General features: G+C 41.6%; 1 protein-coding gene across 1 annotated transcript in view; it reads left to right on the plus strand.

The window, feature by feature from the left end:
* The first annotated feature begins 2,295 nt into the window (after positions 1–2,295).
* The window catches only part of LOC307026765 (sec1 family domain-containing protein 1-like), a 13,843-nt gene continuing 3,544 nt past the window's right edge, over positions 2,296–12,594 (plus strand). The window contains exons 1-10 of the mRNA XM_079694894.1: positions 2,296–2,397; positions 3,730–3,800; positions 4,147–4,235; positions 4,562–4,652; positions 5,562–5,684; positions 6,118–6,205; positions 7,644–7,733; positions 8,290–8,345; positions 8,679–8,764; positions 8,887–8,986. Of these exons, the coding sequence (XP_079551020.1) occupies positions 2,367–2,397; positions 3,730–3,800; positions 4,147–4,235; positions 4,562–4,652; positions 5,562–5,684; positions 6,118–6,205; positions 7,644–7,733; positions 8,290–8,345; positions 8,679–8,764; positions 8,887–8,986 (825 nt within the window). The 5' untranslated portion in view covers positions 2,296–2,366. The remainder of the gene's footprint in view (positions 2,398–3,729; positions 3,801–4,146; positions 4,236–4,561; positions 4,653–5,561; positions 5,685–6,117; positions 6,206–7,643; positions 7,734–8,289; positions 8,346–8,678; positions 8,765–8,886; positions 8,987–12,594) is intronic.

Consider the following 12,594-nt stretch of genomic DNA (forward strand, 5'->3'; position numbering starts at 1 on the left):
TCCGTTCAAACATCAAAACGTTCAGCTCGGTCGGGAATCGATGGCTATTACTTTTCTCATTCATAGCTTTCATAATTCCAGAGATATATCCCATAATTCATCACATTTGTAACATTGAAGTCAATGGAGAAACTCTTCAGACTTCAAAAATCTTCAAAATCTTCATGCGACTTCAAACGCTAACTGTTCCTTCATACTTTCACTCAAACCTCATTCCAACTTTAAAATGTTACACATCTTTGACATTATTCGTGTAAAACAACTTTTAAATCTGATTCTTACTTTTAGAGATATGAAACATTGTTCAGACCTTGTTAAAGAGGTTTTCTTCAGATTTTAACACTAACTAGAGAGTGTGATGTCACAGCTAGAGTGGAGTCCATTTCTCACTTATTCTGACAATGTACTTAACCCTAAATAAAAGAACCCAATAAAAAGAGTTGTTAAAGTGGACCTATCATGCTATATTTTAATAATATAGAGTAGGACCATACCTATATAAGGTATATTTATACTTTTTATTTTTTTAAATACCAAACAGGTCATGCATTTTGGCCATTCCTCATTTCGCTCAATTTAACACTGACTTTGCATGGGCTGATTCTGTGTGAACAGCACCATCTACAGGCCTGGCATATACATTACAGTGTCTCCAGCGCTTTCGAACGGTAATGTCCGTGGCTGTCTCCTCCTGATTGGTGGAGTTGGCCCAATAGCCGTAGCGCCACTTCTGTGATGTCATAGAAGTGTTCAAATCTGGATCAGTCTGTATCAGATCCGTTGCAGCCCCTTTTTAAGAGATTTGGGTATGGAGGAAAATAGAGAGGGTTGTGTTTTCTGACACTTGGTGAGTTCCCTGGAACACCGGGGACACATGTTCATGTAGAAAAGAGGTACAAAAGTGCATTTTGCATGATAGGTCACAATAGTGAAGTCACGTTGTAATAATAACTCATCTCTCTCTCGTTTTATTTTTCAGCTTTGCCAAAAGCCACTGTGTCAATTGTCCTTCTTTGGTTGCCGTCCGGAGTTCTCCAACATGGCGGACCATCATGCGCACTGCAGATCGGGCAGAGCTGCAGATCGGGTAGTGACAGTGGTCACCAAACAGTCGATAACGATCGACCGGTCGATGCTGAGTGTGGTTCGGGTAGATCGTGCACCGTTAAAAAAAAAAAGTAACAAAAGAAAGAAAAGTAAAAAATAAATAAAAATAATATATATTTTTTAATAACGTTTTTAGATGTAAGCCTATTATCCACCACCCCGATTCACATATCTTTGAGACATTCCTTGTCGCTCCCGAAAATAATAGCTTGACTTCAAGTGAATCTGCATATTTTTGAACTCACTGGACTTATGGTAGATTCATCCCTGAAGTACATACTGTAACGCAGCGTGCACACGGCGGCGTGCGTTGAAGCTTGCCGGCGGGCGTGTCTGAAGCTCGACTAACAACCAATCACATGAATCTCCTGCCCCGTACACACAAGCACGCGGTTTGATTGGCTTGAGCTTGTACTGGCATGTGATTTGATTGGCTGACGCTTCCGTCGAAGCTTCAAAAGTTGAACATTGCTCAACTTTTGAAGCGAGCAACGCGAGCAAAGTGAAGCAACGCTCCCACAATGCAGTTCGGCAAAGTGTGACGTCACCCCATTCAAAGTCAATGGGCAGAAGCGTTGAAGCTTCAACGCACGCCGCAGTGTGGACGGGCCGTAACGGAGCTTACACACGGCGGCGTGCGTTGAAGCTTGTCGGCGGGCGTGTCTGACGCTCGACCAACAACCAATCACATGAATCTCCCGCCCCGGACACACACGCGGTTTGATCGGCTAGAGCTTGTACTGGCATATGATTCGATAGGCTGACGCTTTCGTCGAAGCTTCAAAAGTAGAACATTGCTACGCTTTGCTCCCACAATGCAGTTCGGCGAAGGGTGACGTCGCCCCATTCAAAGTGAATGGGCAGAAGCGTTGTGTTTAGGGGCCGTCCGAATGTCTTGAAGTTGAACCTTTTGTCCCGTTGTTTTCCTAATAAAAAATTCTACATCATACCCCAATATTCTACAATACAAACATTCATAAAATAAATGGCCAATAGTCTTTTCTTGCAGATTACAAAATGTACAGGAATATATTAGACCTCTTTAAATTACACCCATTATAAGTGTCTAGAAGCATCATCAGAGTGAGACGTCTTTAATTGTTATCTCCTTATCGCTGTCTGGAAACATCATCAGAGTGAGACGTCTTTAATTGTTATCTCCTTATCGGTGTCTGGAAACATCATCAGAGTGAGACCTCCATTCTTCCCTCTATCTCTTCCGGACTGCGGCCACGTCATCAGACGCAACAACATCAAAGATGGCGGCGTCTGTCCGGGAGAAGCAGACAGGTTCGTCAAACTCTTTATTTCCCCTCTAAACGGTTATTTCCCAGCCGCAGACAGCGACTGTAACCGAGGGAAGACAGTCTAACGGACCCGGTGTTTGAACCAAAGGATTCATTAATGAATGTCCTGCTGCTAATCAGCTAACGAAGCTAACCGAATGAGCCGCTAGTTGAGCTTCTTAGCAGACGTTACAGAAACCGAAACTCATAATACTTCTCCTTCACTCACAGATGAATTAACTTATCAACTAACCGGACTGTGAACTAGTTAAGATGTACGTTAACTAGCAGCATAGCTTGTTAGCTTGCTAGGTTTTTAATGCCAATGTTAGCTAACTAGGTGATGCTAGCCTGTTGCTAACCTGTGATTTGTTACCATATTTTAGTATTTAAGTGCTTCGGGTTTTGTATTAAATACCTAATTATACCTGATTATAACTTTAAAACTCTGTTTGGTGATGTGGTTACACTGAAACGTGAATTATGTACATTTTAAGCAACCAATAAACCAAAATACTTAATTGTGACTGATAAAAAACAAATGTCAGAAGCCATTTTTCACAACAGATAATCTGTAAAGAAAACCTATATATATATATATATATATATATATATATATATATATATTTTTTTTGTTAAGGTTGGATGTGTTGAGTAAACAGAGGCTTTCAATGTTCTTTCAACCAGGACTGGTTGAGTTTAAATAGTTCTGCATTTCCACAAAATGTAAAAGATCAGCTGTATCATGGGTGAACAAAACCACAAAAAGTGGTTTCAGTCTACTGCCAATATCTTTACTTGAATTGTATTTAAGTGCCTCAGGATTCCTATTAAAACCCAAATTATACCTTTTAAAACGATGTTGTTGTCTGTAGCAAATTACACAATATTCTTCATTGTAACTGATTAAGAAATACATGTCGGAAGAAACTTTACACAAGATAATCTGTGAACATATTTGTAAGGTTGAATAAGCAGAAGCACTTTCTGTTTGTTTTACCAGGAATATTAGTAAATGCAAATATTTATTTTTCCCCAATTGAACACATCTGCTATATTTGCATCAGTCTTAATTTCAACATTCTTACTGACCGAATGACCAAAAAAACAGCACATCACCAAGTTAATTTGGAGCAGAACCTAATGTGCTCACAAGATGACTCCAGAATATTAATGTCAGAGTTTCTCCACTGTTGTTTAAGATTTGAAAACAATAACATTGATCCACCTAACCCCAACACTGTAACATAGAATATATATATATAATATTGCATATATCTTCTGCAATGTGCTGTTTGTGTCTCTGGCTTTAAACAGTTTGTGTTTTTACCTGCAGTCGCCCTGAAGCGGATGCTGAACTTCAACGCCCCTCCTCTGAAGAACTCAGCAGCGGAGCCAGTATGGAAGGTAACAACATGATCAGTATCTGTCACATGAAAGTGAAACACATGATGTATATAATGTAATTCAAACATTTTAGTTAAGAGCATAGCAAGGTATTGAATGTCTGGTCAGATTTTCTTTTGTTCAGAGATGTCCTGATTTGGTTTTCACTAACTTTGACTAACATAACATTTTGTTACAAGTTCCTGGTACATGGATAACAAAAACTACTTTCAGGTTTTGTTTTATATTGAAAATAATATTATGGTATTTAATAATACAAATCAGTTTAAGTGTGTCATGTCTTGTCTTCTCTGTGCTTTAACCTGTGTGCGTGTGTGTGTGTGCGTGTGTGTTTGTGTGTGTGCAGGTGTTGATCTACGACAGGTTTGGCCAGGACATCATCTCTCCTCTGCTGACCGTCAAAGAGCTGAGAGACATGGGCATCACCCTTCACCTGTAAGACACACACACACACACACACACACACACACACACACACACACACACACACACACACACACACACACACACACACACACACACACACACACACACACACACACACACACACACACACACACACACACACACACACACACACACACACACACACACACACACACACACACACACACACACACACACACACACACACACACACACACACACACACACACAGAATGCATGGCTAAAACTCAACCGGTCCTCACAAAACATGTTTTTTTTTAAGTTGCTTAACCTGCTGTTCGAGGTGTTATATTGCATGTGTGTGTTTCTTGTAGTCTGCTTCACTCGGACAGAGATCCAATCCCGGACGTTCCTGCCATCTTCTTCGTCATGCCAACAGAGGAGAACATCGACAGGATATGCCAGGTACACACACACACACACACACACACACGCGCGCGCTACGTTTTTGCCATTAGTCAATCAATTGGCTATTGTTGTTATAGACCAGAGGTTGCGCTAGACTCGTGAACTGTCAACGGGGGGACTGTTAGCGCCGTGTTATGCATGCCCACTGCACCTCGCGGGAGCGCGCACAGCGTAAAGCAAATACTCAGACATTTCAATGATCTGTTCGGTAAAGTTAGGTTTGGAAACGGTATAATTTCCTTGGGCATGCATAACATGGCATAACACCGGAGCCTCACTGCGGGGAAACTGTGGGGCTGTTCTGAATTTGTTCTAATCCGTCAAAATGACGGACGGCTTTCAGATTTTTCCGTCATTGTTAAAAAAAATCCGTCATAGACGGAAAATATTCAGTTAACGCAACCTCTGTTATAGACACATGCATTTCCGAGCATTTGGTCTACCTATGTTGTAAATGTATTATCTTTTCTATTTACACACGGCATCTATTGCACGTCTGTCCGTCCTGGGAGAGGGATCCTCCTCTGTTTCTCTCCCCAAGGTTTATTACATTTCCCCATTAACTGTGGGGTTTCTTTGGAAGTTTTTCCTTCCGATGTGAGGGTCTAAAGGACAGAGGGTGTCGTATTGATATTCTGTACAAACTGTACATTTGGGATATTGCCCTATATAAATAAACATTGATTGATTCTGTTATGTCCATTTATAGTAAGGGATTGTGTGTGTGTGTGTGTGTGTGTGTGTGTGTGTGTGTGTGTGTGTGTGTGTGTGTGTGTGTGTGTGTGTGTGTGTGTGTGTGTGTGTGTGTGTGTGTGTGTGTGTGTGTGTGTGTGTGTGTGTGTGTGTGTGTGTGTGTGTGTGTGTGTGTGTGTGTGTGTGTGTGTGTGTGTGTGTGTGTGTGTGTAGGACCTGAGGAACCAGCTGTATGAGTCGTACTACATGAACTTCATCTCTGCCATCAGCAGGAGTAAACTGGAGGACATCGCCAGCGCCGCTCTGGCTGCTAACGCTGTCACTCAAGTTACCAAGGTGACCATTGTTACCCTCGTACATCATTCTGTGCATTAATAATGATATGGTCTCAGAGCTCCTTGGATTCAGAAATGAAGAGGAACTAAGATTTATGTATCTAATGATTCTGTTTTTGTAAATGAACAATTCCCCTCTGCACTGTGCAATGCCAGCAGGAGGAGTGTTAAATGAATAGCTGTGTGTGTGTGTGTGTGGTTGTGTGTGTGTGTGTGTGTGTGTGTGTGTGTGTGTGTGTGTGTGTGTGTGTGTGTGTGTGTGTGTGTGTGTGTGTGTGTGTGTGTGTGTGTGTGTGTGTGTGTGTGTGTGTGTGTGTGTGTGTGTGTGTGTGTGTGTGTGTGTGTGTGTGTGTGTGTGTGTGTGTGTGTGTGTGTGTGTGTGTGTGTGTGTGTGTGTGTGTGTGTGTGTGTGTGTGTGTGTGTGTGTGTTTCAGGTGTATGATCAGTACCTGAACTTCATCACTCTGGAGGACGACATGTTCACCCTCTGCCATCAAAACAAAGAGCTCATCTCCTACCACGGTAACACACACAGGAGTGGGAGGGTTACTTAAATACAAAATATATTCTTATGTAATTAGGAGTGTTGTGCTAGTTACTGAAAAACAGTAACTAGTTACTTCCTTTCAAAAGTAACTCAATTACTTTACTGTGAACAGTAACGCATTAGTTAGTTAAACAAAGGGCTCCCATTAATGCCTTTATAGCCTTCATTTCAGTACTGTTATTACATTGGAGAATAATACAATCTGTTGATCAAGAAATATAAATAGTAGAACTAGCCTGCATGTGTTCTACAACATACCGTGCAATGGCTTTATCAACTTTTCCCTGGCTAGCAGTCCCTCGGTTCAAATCCAGCCGCTGTTGCTCAGGTGGAGGTGGAGTGGGATGAGTCTGGGTCTGTGGTCTTAGCTGCTAGCTTCGTCCCAGCATGTTGTTTCTGCAGATGTTTCAACAGATCTGAATTGCTGTTTTGGGCAGCAGATAGGATCTTTGACCCGCCAAGACACAACTTACATTTAACTAAAACGCTCTTTTCTTTGTGCTCGACAAAAGTGAAAGAGTGAGAATATCTCCAGGCGGAGAAACTCGACTTCAGCTCCTCAGCCGCCGCCATGATAGTCTTGTTAGTAAACACAAACACGCCCACAGCGCGTCTCCGCATGTGACACAGGAAGTATCTAAGTACATTTACTCAAGTACTGTACTTAAAGGTAGGGTAGGTAAGAATGGAGAAACCAGCTCGCTAGAATTTGAAAATACGCAGCCGAAAAAAATCTGCCCCTTCCTTCAGACTTCCTCACAGAGCCCCTCCTCCAACACACACGAACGCACACATGACCAATGAGGGCACGAGATAAGTTTGTGCACAGATGGAAGGCTGACAGGCAGGTAGGCCATCCAGTTACTTTAGCCGGCTCAGATGATTGGTCGTGCTTTTTACAGAACCACGGCTTCCACAGATGATATTTCTTTTTGTATTTGTCGCAAAGCACTTCAGATATTCATTGCTATCGGGACATTAAGAGCATTCCATGGAATATAACAACAAGTGTTTCTGAAGTGAATTACCTACCCCACCTTTTACTCATCTCTGTTTGCCTCGCTGTTGGCGCCGCTCACCAACGTCTGGGAGCCGAGACTATATAAAAAGTGGAGTAACGCACAAGGTAGTAACGGTAACTGAGTTACTGAATTTAAAAAATAACGCGTTAGAGTACTAGTTACTGCCAAAAATAACGGCGTTACAGTAACGTGTTACTTTGCAACGCGTTAGTCCGAACACTGGTAATTAATAGCTATTCAGGTATAACTATTCCTGAATGTGATCGGTTTGTTCATTTCCATAAGAACAAACGATCTAATCAATGTTTCCCTTTTGGTCCAAACCAAAGCAAACCAACTCTTAGATGTTATCATAACATTGATTTAATATAAATACTTGTCTCACCTCCAGCCATCAACAGAGCAGACATCCAGGACACAGACATGGAGGCCATCATGGACACCATCGTGGACAGTCTCTTTTGTTTCTTCGTCACTCTGGGTGAGTTGGAAAGGAATTGCTAACCATCTTAAAACATTGTTTGATTATTTATTTCAGGCCAAAACTCACCTGTTTTATTTAAGGCTGTTTTTAATCCTGATTGAAGCAGTTTTTTTATTAATGTAATCTTTCACTGCAAAAAAAATGCAGTGTGGTTTTGATTCTGTCCACCAGATGGCAGTGTTCACTTTAATCTCCAATATTTTCCTTCCGTCTCTAACTAACAATCTTTTTTTAAGTTCTTAAACTCTTAGATGCTACAACACTCAGAGTCCTTGAAGTTGTTTTTAATATTTCCATATGTTTAGCAAATACTATAAATAGAATGAGAAGTAAAAATACCACAAAATGTGTTCTGATTATACGAAAGTCTTGAAATCTGGTACATTAATTATTTGGGAAATGGTACAACTTTAAAGTTTCACAAGAAAATATAATATATTTTGAGAAGAACAACTAGCCTCGGTTTGACCCATTTTGTACATTTCTTCAGATTTATCTTGATTTCAGTTGCAAGACAAAATGGTTTAAGTGTGTTTTGTTGTTGGTTGTTCAGGTGCAGTACCGATCATTCGCTGTCCCCGTGGTAACGCAGCGGAGATGGTTGCCGTGGTGAGTTGACGTTCAATGACAAATCAACAACTATTTCATTCAGTTTTTATTTTATTTCTCTCTCTTTTGAAAGTAAACTAGTGTGATATGAGGCAGCACACATATATTAATTGTGTGTGTGTGTGTGTGTGTGTGTGTGTGTGTGTGTGTGTGTGTGTGTGTGTGTGTGTGTGTGTGTGTGTGTGTGTGTGTGTGTGTGTGTGTGTGTGTGTGTGTGTGTGTGTGTGTGTGTGTGTGTGTGTGTGTGTGTGTGTGTGTGTGTGTGTGTGTGTGTGTGTGTGTGTGTGTGTGTGTGTGTGTGTGTGTGTGTGTGTGTGTGTGTGTGTGTTGTAGAAGTTGGATAAGAAGCTCAGAGAGAACCTGCGGGACGCCAGAAACAGTCTCTTCACGGGAGACAACATGGCCGCCGGACAGTTTAGGTAAACAATCTGTCACAAATGATCAAACTGAGATCATGGGAAACTAAACTTCCCAGAATGCAGTGCTGTATGAGTTCAGAGGTGGGCTCTGTGTTTCATGACTCTTTTTTTATCTTCTCCAGTTTCCAGAGGCCTCTGTTCGTTCTGGCGGATCGTAACGTGGACATGGCCACGCCCCTCCACCACACCTGGACCTATCAGGCGCTGATCCACGACGTCCTGGTGAGCTGTCAATCATCTCTCTCTCATATTGTATTGATCCATTAGAAAACATGAACACAAACACCTACATTTTAGTCAGATTTTCAATGTCTAACTTCCTGTCTGTGTCACCCAGTTCAGCAGAGTGGCTCATTGGTGTGTTTTTAATAGTTTTTGGACATTGATGGAGCTCTTTGGCACAGAGGAAGAAGATAATGAGGCTTTGATACACACACCATACTGTGGGTTTTGGTCTGGACATATGTGTGTAGGAAAGAATGTTTCAAAATTGACCTTCAACCCTTAAAATTAAACATGAAGCTGCTCCATCTGTTTGAGGTTTGATGGGAGAACTGTCACCCTTACTTACTGGGCCCAGCAGAGTAACATTTGGCAAGTGCAGTGTGAAAGCATCTTAACAAGTCCTTACATTCATATTCATCTGCTGGACTTCAAAAGGAACAACATATATTACATATAAACGTAAACGTATGAATGCTTTGTTATGGTTTGTTAAGGAATATCCATTGAAAAATGTGCTCCTGAAGACACCTACTTTAGCAGGAACCACTGCAGAGGGGCTTTGAGCACTTTGCCATGTGTTTACATCTGTGGACAGATTTTCATTCATTTCAACCGTGCAACATCACACACCTATACAGATGTGCAATTACTAGGGATGTAACGATACCAAAAACTCACGCTACGATAATATCGCCATAAAAAGTCCACGGTACGATATTTATAGCGATATTGAAAAATAAAGAATTTTTTTTAATTGAATTTTTTTCTTTCTTAAATAATAAATCTGATTTGTACAGCATTTTAGTAGGATAGTAGTATTTTAAAGTGTCAACAATATAATAATCAGACCCTGCAATAGAATAAATTAAGTTTCACTTTAGTTTTTCAAGTAACTCAACTCTAACTCACTCACTCAGCATCATCAAGGTTATCTTTTAGGGATATGAGCATGTCCACATTTCCAGGTAGAAGCTGGGATGTTTGGGCGTTTACAAAATCCCCTGCTGTGGAAAAAACTCTCTTGCTTGGTACTGATGTTGCTGGGACAGAGAGATATGCTTTGGCCATGGGTGACAGCAGTGGGTCAAACTGAGCATTGTCTCTCCACCACTTCAAAAACAATACCGTTGTTGCCAAGAAGGTGAGGCTTACTGACAGGGCGAGATATAAATATACTGTTGGTACTTGTCAATGTCTCTAGGTGTGTACATGTAGCCCTGTGAATACCATGTCCTTTTGTGTTATCTGTTGTTTTATGTTGTAACCTACTTGCTGCCATGTTGGACAGGTCTCCCTTGTAAAAGAGATCGATAATCTCAATGGGACCATCTGGTTGAATAAAGGTTTACATTTTTTTAAATTTTATTAAAATTAAAAAATATCGCGATATATCGCTACATCCCTAGGAATTACAATGAAAGCCCTCCAATCCACAGTCCTGGTTCAATCTGGAGTCAAGGTCCTCTACAGGTGTTAACAAGGGATTAAATTAAGGCAGAGGTTGAAGATAGGTGTGGTCCAAACAAAGGCGCTGCAATTTGGGGGCGGAAAGTTAGATTAATGGCTAATCTCTAATAGTGGAAAAGCTGGTTTCCCTAAAACGACTGCCCACTGTTTACTTCAATACTTTTATTTAAAAAAAATTATAATGATGCTATTTGATTTTTTTAAAGAGGCTGTATTGTGCTTTTTCTGGTTTCCCTTCCCTGTAGTGTGTTCTATAGGTTTTAGTGGTCGGCAAAGGCTACAAGGCTCGTGTTCCCTCCAGAGGGAGTTGGCCCTCTAACGTGTGGTTTATTCATTTCTATTTTCGATATGCAAGTCTACTATTTTCACTTTGACCTTTTATCTGCACTCTACCTTCTCGTTGCTGTAAATATCCGCGCTGTGGGACCTAAAAAGTATTTCTGATTTCTGAACCGAGCCAAAGCAGGAGTTGTTGCTAACATGACTAACCCTCGGCGTTACAAAATGTCTTGTTTAAGGAATTATTTAAAAACAACCGCCAGCATCGTGATTTAAAATCAGAGTGTTGCCGCACCAGAGCCAAGACACACGTCTAGCGTTTGTTTTTGGAAACAGGTGACATGACGTTGCTCCATCTTAAGATTCTATTTTCATTGCTTACATCTGGTCCAGGATCCAGACTGTGATCTAGTTTCTGCTGTGGCTCCAACTTTGACGGCGTGTCCAGATGGCGTAACTCTCTGGTCTCTAAAACCAGCCACCCAGCAGGAGACCCCAAAACTAAATCCCCTCTCATCCCTCGACTGTTCCCATCACAATTCCCTGAGATATTATGATCTGCTGCTGAGGATCCGTTCCCCGCGGCCTCCGAGCTGATGTCTTTGGTTTTTGGACTTCTTCCCAGATATCTTTTAAACATCAGGGCTTCATGTGCTGGCCCTTCATATTCATTAAGTGTCCCAGAATCACTTGTAGGATTTTAAGTTAAAGGTCCAATGTCATGGCCATTTCCACTGATCAAAATTCCATTGTTGAGGTCTACTAGAATAGATTTATATTGTGCAATTTTCCTAACTCACTTTGGTTTCTCAAACAGCATCTCTGTAAACTACGTGTATTCACTGAATTTCACTCTCTACCTTTAACGGCTCGTTTTAGCTCCAGTAGCTCCAGCCCCCACCCCCCCTGTGAGCACAGTGTGCTCTGATTGGTCGGGACGTTGTGAATCGCGCTGAGCTCCGTGGAGGTGTGGTTTCCTTGTTTAGCGATACACAGCCAAACACAGCCAAACTCACCCTGAGCACACACAAAGTCACAGCTGAAGTAAAAACAATAAGTGTGGCTTGATATTGAGTAAGAGAAAGGTTGATAAACGCTGTGAGAATGGGTCTGCAGAGAGAATGGGTCTGCAGATAGAATGGGTCTGCAGAGAGAATGGGTCTGCAGAGAGAATGGGTCTGCAGAGAGAATGGGTCTGCAGAGAGAATTTCAGAGAGATCCCAACTGTCTGTTATCAGCCTGCAGCCAGGGAGGAGAGATCAGCAGAGCTGCCTGCACTGAGTGTGTGTGTGAGGAAGTTCGTGGATTGGTCAATTTGGACCAATCAGCGGGGGCTTAACGTAACGGCTTCACGAATTGGTCCATTTGGTTCCGGGTAACGCATGACATCATGCGTACCCTGAAGAATCAATGGACAGTGACGTTTCTCCAACGAGGCGTTTTGGGGAGGTCTTCTCTATGTTAGAGTTTTACTCTCTACAGGGTGTACTTTGAGGGTTTTGACTCGGCAGACTGTTTACATGCAGAAAAACCTTCATAACACACAAGGGGACGGGTGATAACCGGGAAAGCATGGACCTTTAAATGATGACGTCTTTTGGTTTTTCTTGGTGGTTTAACTTAAGACTTTAAGAGCTCATTCTGATGATCTAATGCAGGGGAATGTGTGTGTGTGTGTGTGTGTGTGTGTGTCTGTCTGTGTGTGAGAGATTATTTCACGTAATTAACATTTTGAATCCAAGACTTGCAATGGAGTATCTTTAGACTGTATTTTTTAATACTTTTACTTAAGTGAAGGACCTTTATTCAACACTGGGACACACACACAGACACAGACACACACACACACACACACACAG

Source organism: Notothenia rossii (genome assembly GCF_949606895.1).
Source record: "Notothenia rossii genome assembly, contig: scaffold_245, whole genome shotgun sequence".
Classification (NCBI taxonomy): domain Eukaryota; kingdom Metazoa; phylum Chordata; class Actinopteri; order Perciformes; family Nototheniidae; genus Notothenia; species Notothenia rossii.